This window comes from Bos indicus, chromosome 17 (assembly GCF_029378745.1).
Source record: "Bos indicus isolate NIAB-ARS_2022 breed Sahiwal x Tharparkar chromosome 17, NIAB-ARS_B.indTharparkar_mat_pri_1.0, whole genome shotgun sequence".
Taxonomy (NCBI): Eukaryota; Metazoa; Chordata; class Mammalia; order Artiodactyla; family Bovidae; genus Bos; species Bos indicus.
Window position 1 is genome coordinate 72,421,974 of NC_091776.1, and position 12,283 is coordinate 72,434,256.

The window sequence follows — 12,283 nt, forward strand, 5'->3', positions numbered from 1 at the left end:
TTCTACTGCGGGCAGCGCTCCCGTCTGTCCCTACGGGGGCCCCTGCGCCCAGGCCTCTGGTCCATACCCAGCCTATCCAAGGCCTCAAGCATCGGGCGCCGCCGTCTCTGCAGGCTTTGACTGCGCCCGTTGGGAAGGCGCTGACCGCATCGCCGGGCGCGGGAGGGCCTCGCCGCGGGAGCGGAGGCCGGCTTGAGGCCTTGACCTGCGGTCCCGAGGCGCCGCTGGCCAGGGGGCTTTGGTGCGCAGCGCCTGGCGCCCACCCTCCTCCCGCCGCCCCGGGGCCGGGCCTCGTCGGGAGCGCGCAGGGGCCGCTTCTCGGGTGGGTGTCTGGGGAGGGAAGGAAAGGCGCGGCGGCCGGGGGTTCCGCCGGCGGGCCCCTTCCAAGTTCGCCCCAAGTTTGCGCGCGGCCGCCTGGGGGCGGGGGCCGCGCGGAGGGGCGGCTGCGCGGCCGGAGGGTGGGGTCTGGCGCGCGGGGCGGGCGCTGCCGCCTGGCCGGCCGCGGCTGGCCCGGGATCAGGGAGCCGATGTGGAATTTCCTGCCCGGCCCGGCGCCCCTCCTGCCGCCCCCCGCCCGGCCGTGCACTCCGCTTCCGGCCGCTCTCGCAGCGGCCGCACCCGCGCCCGCGCCCGCCCCGCGCCTGCCCCGCGCCGCATGGAGGGCGCAGGGCCCCGGGGGGCCGGGCCGGCGCGGCGCCGGGGAGCCGGGGGGCCGTCGCTGCTGCTGCTGCTGCTCTGGCTGCTGCCCGGCCCCACGGCGCCCCAGGAGCTGAGCCCGCGCGGCCGCAACGTGTGCCGCGCACCCGGGTAGGAGCCGGCCGGGCTGGGGGAGGGGGCCGGAGGGGACGCCCGGGGCCGGGACAGGGGAGGGGGCGCCGGGGACTGCCCTGCGCGGAACGCGCGGGCCCCTCGTGCGGCCCTCCCCGACGCCGGCTCCGCTCCAGGCCGAGCCCGGGCGCCGGGCCACGACGGTGCGTCCGAGGATACCCCGGGCGAGAGGAGAGCGGAGGGCAGCGGGCGCAGGGAGGGCAGACACACGGGGTCCGAGATTTCACACCTAGAAAAGAAGGACCCTTGGGCCGGGTTGGGAGGGCCGTAAAAAGACGGGAAACGCATTCCGAGCCCGTGGCAGGGCATGTGCCAGGGCCCGGGCAGACGAGTGTGGCCGGGGCCGGGAGGGAGGGAGGCCGAGAGTCCCGCGGCGGCCTCCTCCCTGCGCCAGGGGAGCCGGGGAGGTCTCAGGCTAGTGGGAAGCACAGATTGGCGTCTTAGGAAGAGCGGACGTGGGTGGCAAGAGGGTGGTCACGGAGCAGGGCGTCGAGGAGCCTGCGCTCCGAGTGGGCCGGGAGCGGGAACAGGACAAGGGCGGGCGCCGGCCTCGGGAGGATGCGGACCCTCCCGGGTGGGATGCGGGTGCCCCAGGAGCCGGCTGGGGAAGCCCGTGTGGGCCGGGCGAAGACAGGACTTGTGGGGGGCGGGGAACCGGGGCCCAGGACCGCGCACGGAGGACCAAGGGCGCGGGCCAGAAGCCGGGGGTGGCGCCGGGGTCGGAGGGCCCGGTCGGCCTGTCAGCGGCCACTGCGAGGTCAAGGGCATCTCCGCGCGGGGGCGGGGAGCCGGCGTGTGCGGGTGCTCTGGCGCGGGAGGGAGGCGCCGGGCGGGCGGCTGGAGAGGCGGCCACCGGCCCCCGGCAGTCGGGGCGCCCGGGGCTGTAGGGCCCAGGGAGGCCGCGTCCGGGGGCAGGGCGGTCGCCGCAGACAAGGGGCTGTGAGGGGCCGCGCGGGGTTTCCGAGCTCGCATCCCGAGGCGCGCAGACCCCTCCCCGCTGCCAGCCCCGCCTCCGGGGCGGGGGCCGGCCTGGCCCGCCATCTGCTTCACATCGACGCCGCCGCCGCCTCCCGGGCCTCCCGGGCCTCCCCGGCCCCAGGAATGCGGCGGCGGCGGCGGGCGGGGCTGCCTGGAGGGGGGAGGGCGCGATCGCCGCCGGCCTGTGCCTCGCCTCAGCCCTCCTTCCCCGTGGGGGTCCCTACCGGGGGGACCCGAAGGCCAGCCGGCCGCGCTCCCCCGCCCCGGACCTCCCCATTGGACGGCCCGTTCCAGTTGCCGGGAGCCTGGGCTGGGTTTCAGATCCCCAGGCCTCCGCATCCTCGTGGCCTCGGGCACATCGCTTAAGGTCTTCAGGCTGGACCCTGCTCCTGGCAAATGGGGTCGGGGGTGGACCCGCCTCGTGAAGGGGAGGGAGAGGGGATGGCCCTGGTCCTGTGTGGAGCTGGTTTCCAGGAACCACCGCCACTGGGGGCCCCACCTCCCTCCCCAGGGTCTGGACCATCTCTTCCATGACCTTCCCAAGGCTGGGCCTTTCAAAGCTCCACTAGCTGTTGCCTCTGCCTGGAGGCAGGAGGACCACGGAGGGGAGCAGCTCTGTCAGTAAAACCCCAGAGGCATTCTGTGTGCTGACCTGGCAGTGCCAGGGCACAGCTGTCCCGTGTGTGTGTGTGTGTGTGTGTGTGCATGCGTGTGTGTGTGCGCGTGTGTGCATGTGTGTGGGGGGGAGACTTACCACAAGTCATCTGACATCTGGCAAGGGCTAGGGAGGAGGTATTCAGCGGGGAGACCCAACCGGAGGTGATGAGTGAGAGAGGCCAGGGGAGAGGAGCCGGGAGCAGAGCCCAGCGGTGTCGGGGGCAGGCCCTGCCTGCTGAGGGCCTGCTGGAAGTGCGGAAGGGGCCCAGGTGGCTTGGACGGGGATGGTGGAGGAGAGACCACCCGAGCTCTGCCTGCTCCTGAGAAGACTGAGGCCCCGGAAACCCTGGGGCAAGAGGGCAGAAGGTGGGAGAGAAGCAGGCAGGATGAGGTGGTCAGGGGTGGGGGGCAGGGGACAAGTGGCCTGTCTCCCGGATCCACTTTGGGAGGTCTAGCCAGATGTTTCTCTGTGCGTCGTCTCTGGGAGGGCACGGGGTCCCAGCCTCTCAGCCTGGAAAGACAGGCCTTACCCTGAGATAGAGTCAACTTGGGGTGGGGGCTTACGTGGAGGAGGCCTCCAAGGCATTGCCAGTGTCTTGCTGGGACTTGGGGAGCCTCGTGAGGGAGCCAGAGTGGACAGAGCAGGGGGTGCAGAGGAGGGGGTGCCCGTGGCGGGCGGGAGGAGAGCCAGGCCGTCGTGGAGTCCTGGGAGGTGTGGGGGCAGAGGGCACTACTGTGCCAGACACTGGCACAGTGAGTGGGCAGTGCATTTGGGCGGGTTCAAGATCGAGGTCTGAATCAGCACAGCTCCAGCTGCAGGGACCGCGCTCTGTGGCGAGGCACTGCCTGCTTGCCTCGGGGCTGGACTGACAGGGTCCCGCCCGAGCGTTGGAGCTGCCCTGTCCCCGGCCCTCTCTCTTGACCTCTGACTTTCATTAGATCTGAGGCAGCCGGGCTGCTAGCCCGTCCCAGCCTTTTCTGCCTCCCGTCTTAGGAGGAGAGGTCCCACAGGCTCGTCCTCTACATGGGCTCTGTCCCGCCAGCGGGTGGGGTTTTTAGCTCTTTTGGGTGGGGCCTGGGTGCCAGCCACCCTGGGGGAGCTTTCTGGGGCCTATTCAGCATGGGCTGAAGTGCACACAGCAGCCTTGGGTGAGTTCTTGAGCTGTGCTTAGTCGCTCAGTCATGTCTGACTCTTTGCGACCCCATGGACTGCAGCCCGCCAGGCTCCTCTGTCCATGGGATTCTCCGGGCAAGAATACTAGTGTGGGATGCTATGCCCACCTTCAGGGGATCTTCCCAACCCAGGAATTGAGCCGGGGTCTCCTGCACGGCAGGCAAATTCTTTACCAGCTGAGCTACCAGGAAATTTCCTGGGTGACTTCTTTTTTTTTGGTGCCAAAAGCTGGAGACATCTCTCTGTTAATCCTCCTGCGAAACCTATGGGGACCCAGTGTACAGATAGAGCGGCCGGTGCTCAGAGAGGTTAAGTTCTGTGCCCAAGGTCACACAGCAAGTGGTAGACCCAGACATCTGATGCACCTGCCTGTGGCCCTAAGGCCAGGCTCCCAAGCTGGTCACAGAGCGAGGAGGCCAGGCCATCCGGGACGGAAGGCGGGCAGTATTCCCAGGCCGTCCCAGCAGGCCATTCTGGTGGGGTCGCCTGCAGAAGGACCAGCTCCAGAGGCTCTCCATCCAGAGTCCTGGGCTCAGGCTGGCAAAAGAGGCAGGGGGTGATGGGTCTCCCCGCAGATGGGCTCCTTGGAGCCCCAGGGCAGGGCTGGGCTGGGTGGGTGGGGACGCTGGGGGTCAGGAAAAGCCAGCCCTGCTGAGTGTTCCTGTCTCTGGTTTCCAGTTCCATTTGTGGAAGATAAGCCGGCCCATTCCTTGAAGTTCGGGGTTTTATGGGTCTTGTTCCCCAGGTCCCATATCTTTGGCCCAAAGGAGAATCCAGCCCTTTCCAGGAGAGGGGATTCCCTTGGGGTCCTGGGTGCCACCTGGGGTTTAGTGATCATCTCAAGCTGGGAACATGGAGGGCATCTTCTGAGGGGCCTGCTAAGGGGCAGCTCAACTTTCCTTTCCCTGACACCCCACCCACCAGGGCCATCAGGCCCCTCCCACCTCCTCCACCAACACATGGCCAGTTCTGGGTTCCCATCCTCCCCAAGACCCTCTCCTTTGCTCTCAGGTTGGACGGAGGCCATGTGCCTTTAGGATCTGAGACTCCACAGACCTGCATTCTGAGTGTCTGTCCCTTCTCGACCTCCTTTGCCCACAGTGTGGGCACACCCCACCTCAGCCCTCATGACCCTCACCAGGGGCCATGGCTTCACTTGGGCAGGGCCACCAAACCTCTGTGTCTGCCCACCCCATCAGGCCAGGGCTCAGAGGCTGCACCACCCCAACATGGGGCACTTAGGAAGTTATCTCCTACTGTTCCTTGGAAAAGCCAAATAAAGTTGAGGTTTCATGAAACTGCACAGAGAGGACATTCCAGTGTGGCCTTCCTCTAGCCTGAGTCTCGCCCTGGTGCTCTGCAGCCCTCACTTGCACTTTCCTCACCTGGACAGACTCCCTGGGTGTCCCCTGCCCAAGCAGACCCCTCGCCAAGTCCACCTCGCTCAGAGGCTGCCTGTCTCAGCCCCAACAGGGCATCCTGATGTGCTGCCCGACCCAGCCAGTCCTGGCACTGTCTGGGTCTGAGCCCTTGACACCCATCGGGCCAGACTCCGCCCCACCCCGGGGTGCCCTAGGCTACCTCACTGGAGCAGGTCCTAGAGGCCCAGAGACTTTTGCCCCACCCCCACCTCACCACTGCCCCTCCTCAGACGCCTGGGGTCTCTTCTCAGGCCCAGCGGATGGGGGAAGAGGGCACAGATCAGGAGAGGCAAGACCCCCAAGTAGAGGGAACTGTAGAGTTCTTGGAGGTGGTCTGCGCTTTGCTGCCTCCCAGGGTTTGCTCTGGATGGCTGAAATTTGTGACTTACTCGAGTCCCCCGAACCTACAGCAGCGCCTCCGATAACCACCTGTCGAGGGGAGGGTGGGGATTGCTGGAGTGGGGGGTCCCAGCGCGAGGGGCTCAGACTCAGGCGCCAGTCTCTCTGCCTGCAGCTCCCAGGAGCTCACGTGCTGCGCCGGCTGGAGGCAGCAGGGGGACGAGTGTGGGATCGGTGAGTGGGTCACCCTGGGATCGGGGCCGGGGCGGGGGCGGGGGTGCATAGAGAGGAGGAGACAAGTGCGGCGGCTGGACTGGGGACACCTCGACCCGTCTCGTCCGCAGCTGTGTGCGAAGGCAACTCCACGTGCTCGGAGAACGAGGTGTGCGTGCGACCCGGCGAGTGCCGCTGCCGCCACGGCTACTTCGGGGCCAACTGCGACACCAGTGAGAGCGGAGCGGGGCGGGCAGGGTCCCAGAAGGGCGGGGCCTGATCGGGAGGCGGGGCGGTGAGTGGGCGGGGCCTGGTTCGGGGGCGGGGCGCCGGGAGGGAAGCTGGCAGGCTCTCTCGCCAGCGCCTGGGCCTGCCCCGGTCTCCACTCCTGCAGAGTGCCCGCGCCAGTTCTGGGGTCCCGACTGCAAGGAGCTGTGCGTCTGCCACCCGCACGGGCAGTGCGAGGACGTGACGGGCCAGTGTACCTGTCACGCGCGGCGCTGGGGCGCACGCTGCGAGCATGCGTGCCAGTGCCAGCACGGCGCGTGCCACCCGCGGAGCGGCGCGTGTCGCTGCGAGCCCGGCTGGTGGGGCCCGCAGTGCGCCAGCGCCTGCTACTGCAGCGCCACGTCGCGCTGCGACCCGCAGACGGGCGCGTGCCTGTGTCACGCGGGCTGGTGGGGCCGCAGCTGCAACAATCAGTGCGCCTGCAACACGTCGCCGTGCGAGCAGCAGAGCGGCCGCTGCCAGTGCCGGGAGCGCACGTTCGGCGCGCGCTGCGAGCGTTATTGCCAGTGCTTCCGCGGCCGCTGCCACCCGGTGGACGGCACGTGCGCGTGCGAGCCCGGCTACAGGGGCAAGTACTGCCGGGAGCCGTGCCCCGCCGGCTTCTACGGCCTGGGCTGCCGCCGCCGGTAAGCGCGGGCCCCGCCCAGGGAGGGGAGGGAGGGACAGGCCGCCGAGGGGGCGGGAGTGAGCCGGCCCGGGCCCCGCCTAGCCTCCCGTCCCTTCTCCAGATGCGGCCAGTGCAAGGGCCAGCAGCCGTGCACCGTGGCCGAGGGCCGCTGCCTGACGTGCGAGCCCGGCTGGAACGGCACCAAGTGCGACCAGCCGTGCGCCGCCGGCTTCTACGGCGAGGGCTGCGGCCGCCGATGCCCGCCGTGTCGCGACGGGCACGCCTGCAACCACGTGACCGGCAAGTGCACGCGCTGCAACGCGGGCTGGATCGGCGACCGGTGAGCGACCCGCGTGCGCCCCAGACACGCAGCCCCCCGCCGCCCTCCCTCCCCCGACCGCTCTCCGCGTTGGGCTCTGTGGGCTTCAGGGTCGTTGGCCCTGCTTCCACTGACGCCCCCTCCCCGCCTTCCGAGGTGTGAGACCAAGTGCAGCAATGGCACATACGGCGAGGACTGCGCGTTTGTGTGTGCCGACTGCGGGAGTGGCCACTGCGACTTCCAGTCCGGACGATGCCTCTGCAGCCCGGGCGTCCATGGGCCCCAGTGAGTGCCCGGGGACGAGAGGTCTGAGGAGTCAGTATCCGGCACAGGGCTCCAGCCAGACCCCAGGTGCTGCTGTATTGGCGACCAGGTGGGACCCAGGCTTGGCCCTCAGCCAGCTAGGGAGCGACCAGGGGCTCTTGGGGGGCAGTTTCCTGCCCTGGTGTGGAGCCGGCGTTCAAGCCGGATCTGGCGGCCAGGTCAGCCTGTGGTCAGTGGGCTCCCCTGAGCTGATGATATGAAGTGAGCAGGGACCTCCACGTACACCCACGGGTCTGGTCCGGCAGCCTCTCTTCCCTGTACACAAGAGTCAGCCCCCGAAGTGGGCACCGCGGCCAGTGATCTCGGCCAGGCCCCCAGACTCCCCGGCGCTGGAGTGCACTCATGCATTTCCAAAACACTGATCGCCCAGGACGTGCTGGAGGTGGGGGTGGCCGCAGTCCCTAGAGAGTGGAGCCAGGGAACGCGGGGCTGGCCGGCCGCGGGGTCGAGCGCGGGAGGCGTCTCGGAGGGCAGCTCGGCGGCGTCCCCAGACCCCGCCCGCCTCCCTGACCTCGCGCTCCCGCAGCTGTAACCTGACGTGCCCGCCCGGGCTCCACGGCGTGGACTGCGCCCAGGCCTGCAGCTGCCACGAAGACTCGTGCGACCCGGTTACCGGTGCCTGCCGCCTGGGTGAGTGGGTAGGGGCCACCGGGCGGGGGCGCGGCGGTCGCTGGCCGCCGCTCTGATCGGGCGCTCCCCACAGAGACCAATCAGCGCAAGGGCGTGATGGGCGCCGGGGCGCTGCTCGCCCTGCTCCTCGGCCTGCTGCTCTCGCTGCTCGGCTGCTGCTGCGCCTGCCGCGGCAAGGACCCAGCGCGCGGGTGAGGCTTCGCGGCCGGGCCCTAGCCCGGCGCGCGTCGCGCTGGGTCTCCGGCTAGGTGCGCCTTTCCCGGCCCCGCCCCTTCGCTCAGGCCCCGCCCCGAGGGGCCGCGTACACTGTAGGCCCCGGACCGGGTTAGCTCAGGCCCTGCTTGCCGCCCCGCCCCGCCCGGTGGCCCCGCCCCTTTCCCCGCGTCCACTGTAGGCCCCGCCCCGCCGCCGGCCCCGCCCCATGGGTGGGCACCCGCTGACTTGCCCCGCCCCTCCGGCCAAGGTACGGTCCCGCCCCCTTCGCTCAGGCCCCGCCCCCGCAGGGAGCTCTCGCTGGGGAGGAAGAAGGCGCCGCAGCGCCTGTGCGGACGCTTCAGTCGTATCAGCATGAAGCTACCCCGGATCCCGCTCCGCAGGCAGAAGCTGCCCAAGGTCGTAGGTAAGGATGACCGGGGAACACTCCCGACGCAGGCGGCTGCGGGAAGTGGGCGTGACCGGGTCAGTATAGGAATGGCGGGGCCTTGATTGTCCATGGGAGGGGCGAGGGGAGATGCGCCCAGGGCGAGGAAAGAGGGCTCGCGGATACGGGGGAGCCTGGGAGGAAGGCAGGGATGGTGGTCTGGACGTCCCGTCGCCCAGCAGTCTGCGGGAGTGAACGCACCGTCTGTCCTGGTGCGGAACCGCAGGTGGACGCGGGACCTGTGCGTGGGAATGCCCTGCCGCAAGAAGCCCCCGTCCCCGGCCCAGACTTCTGGCAGTGCCCAGGGTCTTCCCTGGAAAGGGGGCAGGCTGACCCCTGGGCCCCCACCGCTGTCAGGACGGGTCAGCTTCTGGGTTGCAGGGCATGCCGTTTTCTCTTCTCTGTCTGCACTGATTCACACTGGGGTGGAAGCTCTCTGTGTCTTTCCCACTTGTTTCCAAAGATGAAGGGGACGAGGTGATGAAGTCTCCTGGGAGGTAAAGGTGGAGACAGCTGAGAAAAGCCACGCTGGGCCCACTCAGCATGGTGGGGTCTGTGGACACGGGTGTAGGGGCTGGAGCCCACCTCCTGTTTGTGCAAGGAGGACAGGCTGGCCAGCCTCTGGGATTCCCTGTTGGCAGGGTCTACATCTGTGGAGGCTGTGCCTGGGGGTGGCAGCCTGCTGAGGTGGGCTGAGCCAAAGGGTGGCCTCTCTACTGCGCATTTGCTCTCAGAAACTGCTGCAGGGCAGGGTCTGAAGCATGGACTGGAGGGCCTGATGGCGTCTCCCAGCCAGGTGCTCCCTCTCTTCATAACTTTCGGCCTGACCTCGGTCAGCTCCCTGGCTGCTGGGAGAGGCCTGTTGAGTTGCCTGTCCTGCTTAGAGTCTTGGGGGTACAGCTGGTTGGGTCCCTACCTCACTGTGGCAGGAGGGCTGGTGAGGGCCCTGGCTGGGGCAAGGCAGGGCCCCTGACAGCTGTGCCTCCCTCCCCCCCAGTGGCCCATCATGACCTGGACAACACACTCAACTGCAGCTTCCTGGAGCCGCCCTCGGGGCTGGAGCAGCCCTCACCATCATGGTCCTCCCGGGCCTCCTTCTCCTCCTTCGATACCACAGATGAAGGCCCCGTGTACTGCGTACCCCACGAGGGTGAGTTCGCCTCCTTGGGGTGAGGACCCCTCTCGCTCTGACCCAGCAAAGGGTTCTCGCTGAAAAGATCTCTGCTCGGAGGGACAGGGAGGAAGGGCTGGTGATGCTGTTAGCTGGGGGTGGGGGACATACAGCTAAGGCTGCAGGTCAGGCTTCTGTGCTGCCCAGCACCAGACTCGGCTAGGGGTCTGGGGAGGTAGCCACAGCTGGGTTCACAGCTGGGGACACCAGGCAGAGACAAGTTTCTGGGCTGGGGGAGGAGCTGGCAAGAGGAGACAGGAAAGGGAGTCTTGGGGGTCTGGAGGCACACTTTGACGGGAAGCCTTGGCTCACAAACGTCAGGAAGCAGGCTCACTCTCTGGGCTTCTGGCCCCTCTCCTCCTGCTACCGTCCCCGTCAATGACTCTGGGCAGGTGACCAGGTGAGCCTGAGTCTTGATTGCTCTTAAGGAAGGATAAGGAATAGAGGGCCAGATGTGGTCATGGTGGCCCCGAGGCCAGGAATGGGGTGCGGGAGAGGTTCGAGGCTGAGGGGCTGCGGCCCAGGAAGGAGCCCCTTGTCCTGCCCAGGGGCTCCAAGTCTGCAGTCAGCGCGGCGAGCATGCCAGGCCCGTCTGGATGCCAGGACTCCTGAGCACCAGCAGGGAGGGAAGAGGACGGGAGGGGGCGCCGGCGGTGGCTTGCGCCTGGAAGCTGGAGGGCCAAGCTTTTCCCGCGGGCGGTGACCGGCCCTCTCTTCCCTGGTCAGAGGCGGCTGCCGAGAGCCGGGATTCGGAGGCCCCCGCCGCGGCGCCGGTGACCACGCCCGCGGAGGAGGCGGCGCCCCTCCCCCCGTCCTCCGACAGCGAGCGGTCGGCGTCCAGCGGCGACGGGCCCGGAGGGGCGCTGTATGCGCGCGTGGCCCGGCGCGAGGCCCGGCCGGCCCGGGTCCGAGACGAGGCCCGAGGCCTGTCGCTTTCGCCATCGCCCGAGCGCCGGAAGCCGCCACCACCCGACCCCGCCACCAAACCCAAGGTGTCCTGGATCCATGGCAAGCAGGGTGCCGGGGCCGCCGCCGCCGCCGCCACCGCCCCTGCGCCCTCGCCTCCACCCGCCGGCCCCGAGGCCGCTCCCAGCCCCAGCAAGAGGAAACGGACGCCCAGCGACACGTCGGCGCGGCCCCCCGGGCTGGCAGAGGAGGGGCCGGCCCTCGGGGCACCCTCCCCGCCTCGGGCTCGGGCTCGGGGCCGAGGCCCGGGCCTCCCAGAGCCCACGGACGCTGGCGGGCCCCCGCGCAGTGCGCCCGAGGCCGCCTCCATGCTGGCCGCCGAGCTGCGCGACAAGACTCGCAGCCTGGGCCGCGCCGAGGGGCCCGCGGGCATGCAGGGCCCCCGAGAGAAGCCGGCGCCTCCGCAAAAGGCCAAGCGCTCCGCGCCTCCCTCCTCTCCCGCCCGCGCGCCCCCCGCACCTGAGGCCCTGGGGCCCGAAAAGGCGGCAGCCGGCGCGCCCGGATCCGACACCCCTCGAAAGAAAACCCCCATCCAGAAGCCGCCCCGCAAGAAGAGCCGGGAGCTGGCAGGCGAGCCGGGCCGGGTGGGCGCGCCCACGCTGTAGTAAGGGAGCCCCGTGGGCCTGCAACTTCCCCGCTTAGCAGCGCTGCTTGGCACCCCGCGCCTTGCGCCCCCGCGTCTCCCGCGGGGGCCCCAGTCTGGAGCCGCCGGGCGGGAGGCTGCATCTCGCTGGTTCAGGCCCCGCGGCCCTCCTGGACAGGACCGTGCTCCCTGCGGCAGGAAGCCCCATCCCGGTGGCTGAGGCCTGACAGGCGCTTCGCTGACCCTTCCCTTCCTACGGCCTCCCTGGGGAGGGCTCCTGTCTGCCCGCCGGGCTCTCCAAGGCCAGGGGCAGGAGGGCTCTGTCTAGAGAACACCTCCCACTGGCCCAGAGTGCCTTGGCTGGGCCGCCTTCTCACTGGCTGGGGCCAGAAGCACTTCCACCCTGGATGCCTCTCCGGTCAAGGCCTGGTGCCTCTGGCTGGAGGCTCCCTCCCTGTGACCCTGGCCAGAGGCTCCTTCCACTGGCTGAGCCCCAGGGCCTCTGGTTGATAGGAGCCTGGGGAGGAGGGCTGGTCTCTGCTCCTCAGGGGGCTTGGCTGTCCCCCACCAGTCCTTCCCAGCCCCCTCCGCTGTCGAGCTGGTTTTGATGGCCTCCCAGCACCCCACATGCCTGGGAATCCGAGGGGCGACTCCAGTGGCCTGAGGAGATGTATTTATAGGCCCCCGGCAGGGCTGCTCCCACCCCCCACCCCCGGGGGCCCCAGGATGGGCTCCTCTTGGCAGGGGCTCGGCCAAAGCTTTCCGAATAAAGTGCCTCCCCACCCCATGGTCTGCCTGCTTCCTCTCCGCTGGGCCTCTGACAAGGACTTCACCCCAAGACACCTGGCACCCCATGACCCAAGTGGCGTCTGGGAGCGCAGGTGTGGCCCCCCAGGACCACGTGGGAAGCGTGTCCTGTCCGTGTGCCCAGCCTTGATCTTTTTATCCAGTGTGTTGGGCACCCACTCAGCCCACCCCCTTGCTGGTGCCGGGCAGGGGGGCAGGAACAGGTAGGGTGGTTATGAGGAAGCAGCTGGTGTGTCGCTACCCCTGCCCTGCGCCTTCCCCACCGGCCACTGCTGTACGCTTGGGGCCCCGAGCTCTCTGGTGTGTCTAGGGTGGGTCAGAGGCTGGGGCCAGGGGGC

At 69.2% G+C, this 12,283-nt stretch overlaps 1 protein-coding gene across 2 annotated transcripts; it reads left to right on the forward strand.

Moving 5' to 3' along the window:
* The first annotated feature begins 606 nt into the window (after positions 1–606).
* On the forward strand, positions 607–11,925 carry SCARF2 (scavenger receptor class F member 2). Of its 2 annotated transcripts, none has more exons than XM_070770018.1 (11): positions 607–807; positions 5,573–5,631; positions 5,742–5,843; positions 6,005–6,524; positions 6,627–6,845; positions 6,981–7,109; positions 7,675–7,778; positions 7,852–7,969; positions 8,267–8,397; positions 9,416–9,568; positions 10,316–11,925. In XM_070770018.1, the coding sequence occupies exons 1-11, from the start codon at positions 656–658 to the stop codon at positions 11,158–11,160; spliced, it is 2,532 nt and encodes an 843-aa protein (XP_070626119.1). In that variant the 5' UTR covers positions 607–655; the 3' UTR covers positions 11,161–11,925. The 2 variants fall into 2 exon arrangements, with proteins under 2 accessions (XP_070626119.1, XP_019832672.2); XM_019977113.2 differs by having other exon boundaries at positions 609–807; positions 8,282–8,397.
* Positions 11,926–12,283: the final 358 nt, after the last annotated feature.